General features: G+C 47.8%; 3 protein-coding genes across 3 annotated transcripts; 1 reads left to right on the top strand and 2 right to left on the bottom strand.

Annotated features, from left to right (window-relative positions):
- Positions 1 to 312: 312 nt before the first annotated feature.
- On the bottom strand, positions 313 to 1,634 carry LOC127026097 (adenosine receptor A3-like). Its single transcript, XM_050911167.1, has 2 exons — positions 1,297 to 1,634; positions 313 to 928 (listed from the first exon to the last, which is right to left on the bottom strand). Exons 1-2 carry the CDS (start codon positions 1,629 to 1,631, stop codon positions 313 to 315), a joined length of 951 nt encoding a protein of 316 aa, XP_050767124.1. The 5' UTR covers positions 1,632 to 1,634.
- A 2,501-nt stretch (positions 1,635 to 4,135) lies between these two features.
- Positions 4,136 to 6,079, top strand: ADORA3 (adenosine A3 receptor). Its single transcript, XM_050911458.1, has 2 exons — positions 4,136 to 4,485; positions 5,476 to 6,079. Exons 1-2 carry the CDS (start codon positions 4,136 to 4,138, stop codon positions 6,077 to 6,079), a joined length of 954 nt encoding a protein of 317 aa, XP_050767415.1.
- Positions 6,080 to 10,781: 4,702 nt separating this feature from the next.
- On the bottom strand, positions 10,782 to 14,216 carry LOC127026283 (transmembrane protein C1orf162 homolog). The gene is made up of 6 exons (XM_050911456.1): positions 14,088 to 14,216; positions 13,265 to 13,327; positions 12,836 to 12,926; positions 12,421 to 12,521; positions 11,756 to 11,835; positions 10,782 to 11,143 (listed from the first exon to the last, which is right to left on the bottom strand). The coding sequence occupies exons 2-6, from the start codon at positions 13,293 to 13,295 to the stop codon at positions 11,084 to 11,086; spliced, it is 363 nt and encodes a 120-aa protein (XP_050767413.1). The 5' UTR covers positions 13,296 to 13,327; positions 14,088 to 14,216; the 3' UTR covers positions 10,782 to 11,083.
- Positions 14,217 to 14,292: the final 76 nt, after the last annotated feature.

Raw genomic sequence — 14,292 nt, forward strand, 5'->3', positions numbered from 1 at the left:
TGAGCAAGGGTAACCTCTCCCCCAGCACTGCCCCGTCGAGCTACCACCCTGTCCCAAACCTCGCACACCTTCTGCCTCGGAAACGCAAAGGAGGGAGTTAGTTTGGGGAGCTGGCTGGGCACCTGAACTCGGCATTCCACCGTCCAGAGCTTAATTAGCTGAACACAGAAATACACACACAACTGCTGCTTCAGAATGCGCGGTGTGAGAAACGCGTCTTGGTGTCTGTGCCGTTTTCAGCCCACTCGTGTCGCTCCCACGCTGTTTCAGTTGTTGTATCCAGCCCGGAGAGACTGAGGAGCGGGGCACAGCTCAGATGGTGCTCGCTCCCAGCTCCGCTGTGTGCTCCGCGCTAGGAATAACTGACTCCGACTTCCGGAGCAGGATGTAAGTCCTCAGAATGAAAGTGTATGTTTCTTTGAACTTCTGTATTTTGAAGGCATAGACGACGGGGTTCATGGCTGAGTTGGCGTGAGACAGCAGGATGCCCAGGTACATCAGAGGCTGCGGGATGGCGCAGGAGGGGCAGAAGTACAAAATGCAGTTCAGGATGCCCAGAGGCAGCCAAGACACTGCAAACAAGAAGAGGATGAGGGCCAGATATTTGGCCACTTTGTATTCCTTCCCACAAACCATTTCTCCTCCGGGAGGGCTTGCTGAGCTCGGGCTTAGTTTTATCCACATGATGTAGAAAATCTCCGTGTAGAGGGCACACATGATGAGCAAGGGAAGGAGGATCCAGGCAAAGAAGCTGAAATACACCACATAATCCATTCTTATCACAGCCAGATAGTGACACTCGATGTAGCTGGAGCTGCCCGTGTGCTGGTTCCACCCCAGCATGGGGACCAGCCCCACCAGCACGGACACGAGCCAGCAGAGTCCCAGGATCACACAAATCCTTTTCTTTGTGACGGCTGCCCTGTACCTGGGTGGGCAGGAAGCATCAGCCATGTTAGATACAATTCTTCAGAAAAAAGAACTACAATACTCAGGAACTTGTGCTTTTAAGCACTCATTTCTGGTTGGTCTAATTCGAGTTAAGCACAGTTCTGTGCAGTTGGTCCTCAGCAGCTTCTGATATTTAAAATGCATTTTGAAACTACAGGGGAACCTCCAAACGGTCACTGATCCCTTTTAAATGAGAACCCACAGATGCAGGGTCAAACCTTTTCCTCAGAAATACTGGTTCATTTTGACTCAGATCAGTAGAGCAGTATGGTTGTCTCCCAGGGGAAAACCTGAAGACCACCACCTTATTCAAACTTCAAGGACAGGACCTTCGCCCAGACTCACCTGATCGGCAGCTTCACTCGCAGGTACCTGTCGACTGCGATGGCCAGGAGAGACAGGATCGAGGCATGAGAAAAGATCATCATCAGGCAGCACATGAACAGGCAGGAGTAGAAATGGATGACAACTCCCAGGCTCACCATGACAGCCAGCGGCGTGACAAGGATCCCCATGGCAATGTCAGTGAGTGCCAGGGAAACGATGTAAAAGAAGGTGGTCTTCTGAAGCGCTGGGTTCAGCTTCACTGCCCAGATCACCAACGCATTGCCCACCACTGCAAATATCCCAATAACACACTCTATCATGATATAGATCGCATCCAGGCTGCCTACTGACATTTTGGATGTCTGAGGCTGTTTACATCCAAAATTAAGAAATGCTGCGCTGAATTCTTTTTTTTCCTCCAACAGCCAGGTCAGAAGCCAGCTCCTCCCTGATCTGCCTTACATTTAGTCCCTCATTCAGAATTTTGCACACTTTCCGATCTGCATACACAACTCTCTAAAGATGAGCGGAGCAAATTGTCCATGAAGATCCATTTATCAGACCTTCTATAACAAACCCTGTAACATCCTTCTGTCTCCCTGAGGTTTCAGCACATTTACGTACGCTTTTGTAGAAGAGTCAACATTATATCGTGGCAGCATCACAGTATGACCAAACCACAAGGGCTACCTGTTGCATGTGGTAATTTTGCTGGTCTATTTTAGCCCCAAACACACGATCTCCTCCCCAGCTGGGTGCTCTGTGCTGCCTAGCAGGGTGAATTAGCCAATGCACAGCTCTGTGGCACTGCAGCTAGATTGCTCTGTCTCTGAGCTTCTTTAAAGCCTGCTCAGTCTATACTACATGCAGTGTAGGTGTAGCATCAGAGAAAACAGGGCCAAGGGGCCTTGAGTGACCTAGTCCGTTTCCCTGCCACAAAGAAGAGGTGGGGAGGGCGAATGTGAAGACACTCAGCTGGATTTTGGGTGAGCAAAAGGCAAATGGAGGGAGAAACATTTTCTTTTGACTCTCTTACACAAGCTGCTCCCCTAAGGTCCCAGGCAGTACCAAGTTCTTGTTCTCAGGAGCTGCGTTTACAGCAGGCACAGGGCAGCGGAGGAGGGTGGGCCCCATTAAAGCCCCTGTAAGCCAGCTTTGCAGAAGCTGTCTCTGCGAGAGGCGCCTGGCTGCAGCCGCAGGAGGAGACGACAGAAAAAGGAAGCTGGCAGTTGAGGTCAAGAGAGGAGATGCACAGCGAGCGCAGGAAGCGGGGAGCGCTCTTACCCACGCCTGGCCAGCAGCTAGGAGGACACAGACATTTCCCATGTCTGCTCAAAGCTGCAAAGTGCCGGCTGCCCGCTCCTTCCCAGGTACTTCCCAGAGAAGTAACTCATCCAGCTTGCAAAAGCCTAGCATACATCCCAGCTGTGACCTTCACATGCCTCTCCCGGGATTTATCTCCTGCACCCACAGATATCTTGTGTCAGATTTGATTAGAAAACCAGCACAGCCTAGTTCAGTTGCAGACCGGGACTGTCTATAGACAGCTCACCATTTTCCCAGCAGTAATTCTACCAAAACGCCCTCCAGTCAGGGAGCAAGAAGCACTTACATCGATTTCGTGGAAGCAGAATTTGTCCCACTCTTTTGACAGCAGAGAATAAAGAAGTCTCATTTATTTCTGGCTCTGTTTCCTCCCAGGGCTGATTTCACTTCCCCATTGTCAGTTTTGCCAGAAAGTTAGGCGGAAGCGATGGAGGACTCGGTGCCCAGAAAACCAAATACTACCCATGTTTGCTTAAGGCTTCGCGACGCTAATACGGCACTATCCACCTAATCGTTTGCTTGCTATTTGCTCATTCCTGGAGAGCGTGCATTTCTGTTTGCCCAAGAGCCAGGTTACCCTGCGACTCGCAGGCTGACACGAGCTCACATGTTTGCATCTCTTCTCAGTTTCATCTGAAATGGGAGCAGCTCCTTCACTGCAGACCCACGTCAAGGAGCAAGGCACCACGCGCTGCCGGGCTCACCCGCAGCAAGCGGATCACAGCTTTCACACCCTCTCCCCGCTACTTCCCATCACTTCCTACACCTTTCCTCAGTTTCTCCGTCTGCCATAAACAAAGCATAGGAAAGTATGCCACTCTCCGAACATGACTTGGTTGGTCGTCATACCGATTTCTCGCAGAAATGAGGGCTCTCACTGAAAACGTCACCTGCATTACGACTGTTCTTGTCAGACTGAGAAAGGTCCAAGTAAAGAGCATTTTTCAGCCACCTCAGGGCCTTAACTGAAATGGTATACCCTGAATTAAATCAAGTACTGGAATTTAACAAAACACCCTTCTAATGTCCCCTGAACTGCCTCATTTCCTATAGTGACTGCAGAATGATTATCTAGATTGATAAGTGGCAGCTTTGCACAGTCATCTCTGGTTATAGTTCTCCCACTTCTAAAACCGTGGCTTGGAAGAGGAAGCAGTTAAAGTATTTGTTTATAGGTTGCTGGTAAGCAGGCTTGTGGAAGCTTTTCTATTTTTTTCCTTCAAAATAACTTTCCAAAGTAAAGTACTTTACTGATACCAGGCTGCTGAAGGGATGCTGTGAGCTTCAGGAGATGTGTCCAGAGAGGGGAACGGTTCCTGGATGCTAAGGTATTTGCAGCTCTGTGGAAAGGCAACAGCTGATTTGCTGCCCCAGTGCCGAGGATGTGAAACACTGGAAGAGGTTTGCACGCCGGAGAGTCACTGGAACAACTGAGTACCAGACACCGAGGACGAATCCCACACACGGTCATTGACGCCCATGCTCCCTTCTGCAGCTCAAGCCAGCGTGGGAGCATCTCCAGCAACTCATCATGCCAAACGACAGCCTGGCGCTGAGCAGCCTGGATGGGATTTACATCGGTACTGAGTGCTTGGTTGCTTTGTTTGCCACTGTGGGTAACATCCTGGTCATCTGGGTGGTGAAGCTGAACTCGACGTTTCAGAACACGACTCTGTACTTCATCGTTTCCCTGGCGCTGGCTGATATCGCGGTGGGGATCCTCGTCATGCCCCTGGCCATCGTGGTGAGTCTGGGCATCAGCATCCACTTCTACGCCTGCCTGTTTATGTGCTGCCTGATGGTGGTTTTCACTAACGCGTCCATCCTTTCCCTCCTGGCCATCGCAGTCGACAGGTACCTGCGAGTGAAGCTGCCAACCAGGTGAGCGCTGGACCACCACGGGCCCCTCCGCTCGCCCCGCTCCTGCCAGCTGTCCCATGCCCAGCCTCTGCCCCACGGGTGCCACCTCCTCGCTCCTCCTTAACTTGGCCCTTTTCTAACAAATATTTACTCTAAATGCATGCTTGCGCGTGGAGAAAATACCTGTGCCTAAAAGCCCACCCAAGACGAGCTTTCTAGGGCAGAAACGACTCCCTGCAGTTAATAATGCAGCGTGGACAGACCCCGGGGGTGTTCGTGCGCGGCCGATAGCTTGGTGCTATTGCTGATCAGAATTTGGCCACAGGAAAAGTCTGTGGTCAAACAGTTGAATTCTTCAGATGTTTTGTTAATTGTGCAGGATGCTGAGAGTACTATAGACTTCTTTGGGTTTCTGAGGCTAGGCTTTTAAATAAAATTCCTTTTAGTGTTTGCTGAAAATAAGTAACACTTACTTAAGTAAGACTTATTAAGGGCTAACTTAAGGAGTCATTCACTTTTTATATTTGAATGGAAAAGTATGTAAGATAGAAATGCAAAGCATAACCTCAAGCATGAAAGAAGTCATATTTTTTATGGGGAAAGGACCTATACCATTGAAGAATGAAAGAACAGTTTGGTCCTACAAATGGCATAAACCAAGGTACGCCCAAGGAGGCTGAGAAATAAGATAGGACTGCTAACAGTAGAAAAGCAATATCTAGGCAAGAGGAGCACTAAGATGATAATGAAACAAGAAACGAAATAGCTGAAAACATCCAATTACAGAGAGGGGAAGTTAAGCATAGTTCTTATACATGCTGCAAAGTAACTGTTACAAATGAAGAGTTAGGGCTTGTCTCAAAATAAGATTTGGTTTCCCTCCCCCAAAAAAGTTAATGCTTCATCTTGTGACAATGAACCTGTAGTATTTGAACATGCGAGTTCTTGAAACCATCCTTAACTATTTTAAAAACTTCTGCTTAACACGGCCTGGGTTTTCTTCCCCAACAGATATAAAATAATCACTACAGAGAGAAGAGTTTGGTGGGCACTGAGCTTGTGCTGGTCTGTGTCCCTGCTGGTAGGATTAGTCCCCATGTTTGGATGGAACAAGACAGAACCAAGAAACTCGGACTTTCTCAGGTGTCAATTCACCTCTGTGATGAGGATGGATTACATGGTATATTTTGGCTTCTTCACGTGGACCCTTGTCCCTCTGCTTATCATGTGTGCTCTGTATGTTGAAATCTTTTACATCATCCGGACAAAGCTAAGTCAAGGTACAACCAATGTGAGAGGGGCAGGAGGTTTTTACGGACAGGAGTTCAAGACAGCCAAATCTCTAGCACTTGTTCTCTGCCTGTTTGCAATATCCTGGTTGCCTCTGTGCATTATAAACTGTGTTTCCTATTTTTACCCTGAGTGTCAGATCCCCCAGTATTTGATGTACTTGGGAATCCTGTTATCCCATGCCAATTCTGCCATGAACCCCATTGTCTATGCTTGCAAGATAAAGAAGTTCAAAAACACGTACCTGTTAATTTTAAGGACCTATATCCTGTGCAAAAAACCAGACTCAGTTCTTACAGAGCAAACAACAGACCAACAGTCATAAATAAAGAACGAATGTTGACCTGCCAGTATATACCAGACCATTGATAAACCACTTTGCTTTGTTAAGAAACTCATGGGAAGATGTATGTTCTGTTTCATCTACTCCCACTCTTGCACAAACTGTTTTATGATAAGGGCAAGCTCCTCGTACTTAATCTGATGCACATTTGACGTTAAGCCCGAAAGGATCATGTATGATCTTCTGCATTATTGTACCACAGAGAATTCTGCTTGGTGGGTGCTCTACCAAGCCCAGATCTTCCAGGCAAGCATCTTCATTTAACAGCACCTTCCAGTTTTTATTTATTGGCTTGAGCGTTATTTGGTAGACCAGCGACCCAAAGCACTGTTAACAAGGCAGACTTTTTGCTCCTAGTTCCCCAGCTCGGATCCATGCCCAGCTGGCAAAAACCACTGCTTGTTCATTTCTCGTTTTAAGTCAAGACTGAGAAGTCTTTGTTGCAATTTTGCTTTCTCTTTTTGCCCAGCCATAGGCCCCTTGCGTACACACAGCCGGGCTTGCCCTAATTTTTTTTTTTTGCCCGGTAGCATCTGTCCCATAAAACCAGAGCATCTCCTGCGACACCTCCACCTGCAGATGACCTGCACTGTGAAGCGACCTGCCGCTGGGCCCGCTGCTGACCACCTCAGCTGAAAGGCCAGAAGCTGCACTGACTTTGGCGACCCTCCTCTTCTTCGGGGGAGATCCTGTCAGTGGGAGACTTTCATGGCTTTTAAATCAAGACAATGCTCACCCCAGAAACCTGCAAAATTGACCTCAGACACAGAGCACCAGGCAAGAGCCGAACTGCCGAACACACTGAAGTATTCATTAATGAGATTCGCTGGGGACGGGGAGCATGCCAGGAAGAGATCACTGTCAAAAAAATAAACTAATGATATCTTCAAGTTCTTCCCTCCTCCCCCAGCTACCTGACCAAGGACAGAATCGACTATCCCAAAACCATCAAGGATGCATTTTCCTAATTTGTTACTAAAAACCATCCATTTGGGGGATTCTTCCTGCACAGCATATTCCCGTGCTTAATTCTCCCTACAATCACAAACTGTTTTCCTAACACCTGATTTAAGTGTAATTTGCTGCAAGTCTCCTCTGTAAACCCAAAGAGCAGTTGCTCTTTTTGTAGCAACCTGTTACAGAACTGAAGACTACTCCAAAGGTGTATGTAAATACGTGTCTATATAAATCTTTGTATTAAACCGTTTCAAAATACAGAAGAGATACTTAGGAGAAATTTTGTCCAGTGTTGGTTTTTTTCACATAAGGATTGGTTGCGTCCACTGAAAAATAGGATAAATGTGTTCTTTGTTTTTGGTAATACAGCAGCTCGCAGTCCAGGCGTGTCCTCACTGACTGTTCCTACACCCTTTGTCTTCTCTGTCAATTTAGACAAAACTTGAGTCTGGTCAACTTGTGCTGCAGCCAGTGTTGTCACATTTTCATGAATAATAATAAATACTAGATGGATTTTATATTAATTCAGCCTGCTCGCCTCCCATGACAATCAAAAAAGCAGCCTGCATGAAGTCTCCACACTGTTTTAGTCCGTGTCCTGACTAGGACAGCAAAGAAATTGCAGTAAATATTACAGCACAGTTCACACAGCCTGTTTTTAGGCTGGGTCAAGCTGAAAATAGGTCATTAAAGGCCAGGCTCTTTTTTCTCCATCTTTAAATAATAAAAGTGGTCTAGAAAAAGCAGAAAAGAGAGTGCATCATTCCGTTATTTATCTCAGAAAGTGTTGGCGTCTGCTCCTTTAGCTGAGATCAGACATCTCAATTTATTATCTGATGTACCCCTTGTCACAGGCTAAAGCTCTGCCCTGTTCAACTCTACTAATAAACAGGCCAGCAAAGGAAGTCACTGCGTAAGTACACCAGAGTTTTGCTGCATGATCTCTCATTATCGGTTGATAGAACTGATTGCTTTCAGCAGAAAAAACAGGTCCCACCTAAAGAGCAGAAAATTATTCACTAGAATGACGCACAGGAAACTTTGCCTATGTATTTTTGAGAAATTGAGAAAAGAGGGAGCAACACCGCACCAAATTCCTCGCAGGCTGCCTGTCAAACTCCAAGAGAACAAGGCATAAGGATATGGAGAAAGAACAGAAACAGAGAGGACTGAGAGCAGGGGAAGCCGTCCTGCCTTCCGACAGCAAGCTGCAAAGGAGAGCAGTCTCAGCAAGCTGGCTGACCCCGCTCAGCCCCCCGAGAGGGAACCCCGGGCAGCAGCTCACCTTCCAGTGATGCAGCAGGACGCTCACCAGAGCGGGACCCAGCCTCTCGCCACGAGGCCACCGGAGGAACAGTTCCCCGGCCGTGGGAGAGCGTTCGTCAGCTGGCTTCTGCCAGCGGTGGGGCTGGCTGGAAAACATCCATGCAGGTCTAGGTCCCTGGTTCTCACTTCTAGCAGTTACTCTGGAAGTAGTTGTGGCTTCAGCCCCAGGCAGAGATCAAACAGGCTGAATAACGCTTAAACTAGATGTGAAGATGGGTGAAGGCACGTACCAACAGTCCACGTGTATACAAATATCACCCAGGGAGAGCAAAGGATTTAGCTCTCCTACGAGAGCTGACCCAATGCTGGCTGAGGGAAACGCAGCCTGACAGTCACGTCAACATCATCGCTGTAGCTCTAATAATCCATCCTTTTCACATTGCAACCGGACGTCAATTCCAAAATGCCAGGGAATAGCATAGGCCACTACCATCCATGCATCCTTCAAAGCACCATTTAACCCGTGAGCCGTTGCCACCCACCCTCCTAGGGTTGGACAATTTGTACTGGACTTTCCCATACCCAGGGAAATTCCTTGCAAATTCCTGCTGAGAAAGCTTGTCTTTAGGGAGACCACAAGTACAAACACCTCTAGCAGAAACCTACTGAAATAGTGAAAATGGCAGAGCCAGAATAGTGAAACCCCTCCTCTAGTCTGATTAGCAGATGCAGTTGTCCCAAATTCCTCCGTCTGTCTATAAAACAAAGAGTTGGCCGATGGCTACCATTAAAAGCTGTGTATGGCTATACAGAGCTCTTGGCGTGGGAAAGGGACAGACGTGTGCTCTGGGATGAGTCTGAGGCTCGTTAGCAGCCATGCAACAACGGAGGTTCTCCGTCACGCTCCATCTCCAAGGGCTGTACCACACTCAGCTCTCTAGGTAGGCACACAAAATTGCTGGGCTGCGGTTGGCGATGTTTCACAAAGTAGATGAAATGGTTGTGCTAAGTCGCAGTACGATTCACGGTGAGGAAACACCTACATGAAAAACCCAACATCCTAGCTGGGCTCGGCAGGGAGGGAAGCCTGTGGTGAGTCACCTTTTCTTGCACTTCTAACACAGGATCTAACAGTATCTGACACAGGAAGGTAGAATTCTTGTTGGTATGGTGAAGGAACATTTGTGCAAGCCAGGTAAATTTTCAGAGCACCTTATTTCTCAGTTGCTGCCAGGCAGCAGAGTAACATTGTTATTAATTTTAAACAAACAAATTGTGCACCAACCACAATCACCCCTCACGAACCTCTCGGCAGCCGCACGTCTTGAGGAGTAATATGCTGTTTTCTCTATTAGGCAGCGCCTGAAGAAGCTGCCGTGACTGAGACGAGAGCAGACAGGAGCAAAACAAAGACGGCAAGTTCTGCTCCTGGCGCTGCAGAACGCTCAGCAGCCTCACCCGCCGGGCTCTCAAGCCAGCTTGCAGAACTTAACGCCGTTCGGGCACCGGCTCCGCGCTGCTCCCCTGCGCTTCCACCAGCGCCCGCGGCCACCACGGCGGCGGGGCGAGCCCTCCCGGAGCCACCGCTCTGCTAGCCGCTGCTCGGCGAGGGCCCAGGCGCGGCCCAGCTGAGCCGAGCCGAGCCGAGCCGAGCCGGGCCCAGCCCCGGCGCCCACCCGCGGCTCCGTGCTGCCATCAGGCGGCACAGCCCGGTCCCGCCCGTTGGAAGCCGCTCCGGTGTCAGCCTCGCCGCCCGCAGCCGCAGCGCGCCGGGGGCTGCGGGAGCCGAGGCGCTTGTCCTGCCTAGGAGAGAGTCCTGCCTGGGAGAGTCCTGCCTGGGAGAGAGTCCTGCCTGGGAGAGAGTCCTGCCTGGGAGAGAGTCCTGCCGAGAGGCGCTTGCAGTAGCAGGCACGCAAACGCCTGCGTTTGCAGCAAAGAGCAAGGCCTGCAAGGATCTGACGCTCTCCGGTGCCCAGAAAGAAGGAGGCTTGTGCAGGCGCCAGGGGACTTCGCTCCGGTTCAGCCGTGCCCGAGCAGCGTTGAACAAGAGATGGAGGTGGCTGTGCTTAGGCGGACACCAAACCTCCCACCCGTGGGCGCAGGGACATGCAGAGCCGCTTCTCCGTGGCTGCTAACACCGAGTCACTAGTGGTAACTTATTGCCCAGCTTATGAAAAGGGGATGATTTTTAAGTTTTTACACTATATTTAGAACACTACGGGTAATAACACATGAATGAATGTTTCCAGAAATTGTGACTGTCACACTGTGATTGTGCATTTCTTTTATGTGAGCCAATCAGGAAGCAGACGTTTGCATACAAAACTTTCATTATCATAACTTCAATAAGCAGAAAATAACTAATCAGAGCACTTGGCAACCAAAAAATAAGAAAAATGCTATAGTCGGTGACAGAAAAGGGAAACATAAGGGCGCAGACACGAACAGACACAGAGCAACATTTCCATTTCTCAGTTCTCTTTGGTAGTTCAAAGCAATAGCAAACACACAAACAGAAACTTTACAAGTGCAGTGAGATTTCTACAGATGAGGAAATACAGTATAAAAAGCAATTTGTCCACAACCATTGGCAAGCAGCTTGGAATAGGAGACATTAGTTTCCCCTTTTCACTATAAAATGAGCTGATGTTACGTATGGCAGTGCTGGCATTTCTCAGAGCACCTTAGGCCTTGATATAATGTTCTGGTAGCGTTTGATGTTCAGAAAGTGCAAGCATCTTCATTTCACTGGAAACTTCATCATCACACAGCCATCGGTGTCCGACTCGGCTGGAAGACCAGAGTGGTGTAGGCAACCTCATTCTGTGCATGCGAAAGAAGCTGCAAACATTAGAGAGGGTGCAGGCATTGCATCTCAGCATGAATTTCCTGCTTTTAATTTGTCCTCAATGCTACACACCGTAGGCAGTCACAGTCTGTCCCTGCACATGGGAAATTTGTAAATGCTATGCTGGATCAGACCAGTTGTTAGTCTAGCTCATGATCCTGGGTCAACTCTGCATTAGAGGCTTCCAAAGAATAAATATCATGAAGGAAAACTGCAGAAATGCTTGCCCTTTAAAAAGATTTTCCCTTAACCTGCCTAATTAGTGGTTTAGTTAAGCCCCAGAATCCTTGAACTGTGTGGGGAGTATGGCATTTGAGCCCTGTGATAACAGAGAAGGAATATCTTTCCTCCTACTGTCCAGGTACCTCCTCAGGTTACTCCCCGGACTCCTATAAACACAGGCTGAAGCCTTGGATGCACAAAAGAAAGCACTTTTCCTTAGTCAAAAGAACTGTCGACTAGCACTTGAGTCTTGCAAGAGCAAACCTCTTTTCTCTCTCTCTCCCCCCCCCCTTTAATATTTAGCATTCTGTCAAGAATCTGAAGTCTCTGCATAAAGTATTAGAAATAATAGTTGTGACTTTTACCTGGATGTTCTTAGCAGATTCCTCAGTCACTGTCTGGGAGGGAACTTGCTCCTGTGGATTTTGGTGGGATCTCTTACACTCTAGGAGGGAGAGGGATACCAGTCTCAGCTGTCTGCACCGTGTTTGGAGACAGCAGCGCAAGAGAGGCTCAAGAGCGGGGTGACGGAGCGGCACCAGAGCGCGCGAGGCTCAGACGCAGCTTGCAAAATCTCTCCCAGAGCTTCAGTGCAAAGCGAGGAGCTCGGCAGGCCAGGCAGGAGGGTGGCCCAAGTCCCTGCCCTCCTGCTGGGAGTGGCCAGGATGAAAGCCACTGACAGATTTGGTGAGAACCCGGTGTGGCCAGTGTTAGGACGGAAAAAAACCCAACCCAAACCAAACCCACCACAGCCCATCAGTGCTGAAGTTAGTTCTTCCGTGAAAACAGCCCCCGGGATGATTCGTGAGGAGTTACTGCCAGGAATGACCTGTTCCCCAATACATTAATTATTCAAGGGAGACATCATCTGTAGAAGTTACTCCGAAACCCTAGTGCTGTAAGATGCAGCCCGAAGAGCACGGAAACCTAGCACCATCCATGTTAAGACATGCAGCACAAGACGTTAAGCACTTCTCTGCCACCAGCTCTGCCATCGTGCTGCCGTTATTCCCTCTACTGTGCCACTTACTTTTTCTGAAGAGGCAGATGATTGCAAAAACCAGAATAGCCAACAGGACGCCAGAGAGAAAGGCTAGCAATAGGTAGAGGATTTCATGGCTGTTGATACACAGAGAACAGTGTCAGAATCCCCAGTTTTAACAGAGGCGTTCAAGAATCAGTAGTGCTCAAATTCACCAAAACTTTATGAGATGTAGTACATCATTTACCCCAAGCCCCAGAAGATTGAAAGGTGTATATCTGCATTAAGCATCACTACGAATTAAAGACCTAGTGCACAGACTAGGAAATTCTAAGCAACCTTTTAAAACCCCAAGACGTAAAATGTATTACATAAAACTGCTCCCTTACAGAAGGGGTCTGCAGTCTCAGAGAACTCTGTGTTTGAAGTCAGGAAATAAAGGCAGAGCATTTACTTATCAAGGCAGCATATGACTTCTGAAGCTTTAAAGTGAGCCGTAGAGGAATATACAGTGGTATCTACAGTGACAGTAGTAGAAATGGGTTCTGGTGTAACTGGAAATGAATTAAAAAAAAAAAAAAATCAAAAACTGGTTTTAAAATGTGTTCATTTCTCCAGTAATATTACAAGCAACAAGAACTACACAGAGGCATGCGCCTACTCATATTGTTGTAAGTATAACATTTCTCTATCACAGGGCTGAAAGTGGAAACGCCAGACAGAAAAATGTAGTTATTCATATTATTACTGTCCCGCAGCAGCCTTTGGCAGCCATGCAGTTCCTCCCAAAACGCACACATCTCCTGCTAAGCTACCCCCACAGCAGCCCTTTTTGAGTCAGGACAGTACCAAGAATAGTGCATCTAAGAAAATTCCTTAAAGAAGAAAATACCTGCATTTGTTTTTGAGGAACTACCTCCCATTCTCTCCAAACACTAATGAACAGTAAGAGAAGCTAAAAGGAGGGGAGGGGGAAAACAGTGTTATATTTATATACATATACGTACACACACACACACACACACACTAGAGCAAAACAAACCTGTCACCCTCTCCTAACTCACAGGCTTCATTTAGTTTTTATCAGTTTTTCAGACATCTTCTACCAACCGGCACAAAGGCACAGCAGCAAACCCAGCAATTACTCAGCATGAATCCTACTTCCCCGTGTCTCGCTCCTGTGCACGCACGTGCATGTTCACTACGCTTTGATGAACACGCTGCCTTCTTTCAAAAGGATGGAGTATATTTAGTAACTAAAAAAGCGCCCACAGTATTATTTTTGCAGCAGCTAGAACTGAGTGAACTTTATGAACATTTTCATAATCAGAAGCAGCTTTGAAAAAATGCCCCTTTTCCTTTTTCAAGTTACATTGTCTTTTTCCACCAAAGCAGGAATAACTTTCTTCTCAAATTTGGGGGTGGAATCTTAAAGACAGAGAAATACCAGTCTACTACAGAATTCCTGCCCTGGTATTTCTCACTACATGGCTTGCAAACTGCACATCGTGAGCAACACGAAAGCATTGCTGACAACGTGAAAGTAAACATCCTGTTCTTGCCGCTGTCACCTTTTCCTACGGCATGCCCGTTGCTGCCCACATTCCAGGAGAGTCAAACGGCGAAGACCTCCCAGTTTCCTACGCCAAGTCGAGAAGTGCGTTGTGCTCGCAGTAGTAAAAGTAACGACAATAAGCGGTACAGCTCCACCTTACCTCGCACCATAGGACTGCTGCCCACCTGATGGTAGAAGACTCCTGAAGCGTTAGCACGGCAGTTTAATCGCTTGCTTTGTGAAAAGAATCTGTCAAATTAGTTAAAGCTCAAGTGTCATTCAAACGTGGGGTTACACAAATGTGGAAGTTGAGCAACTTCACTTTTTTTTTTTTTAAATCAAAAAAACAGGAAACTATGAAAGAC

The sequence above is a fragment of the Gymnogyps californianus genome, chromosome 27 (assembly GCF_018139145.2).
Source record: "Gymnogyps californianus isolate 813 chromosome 27, ASM1813914v2, whole genome shotgun sequence".
Classification (NCBI taxonomy): domain Eukaryota; kingdom Metazoa; phylum Chordata; class Aves; order Accipitriformes; family Cathartidae; genus Gymnogyps; species Gymnogyps californianus.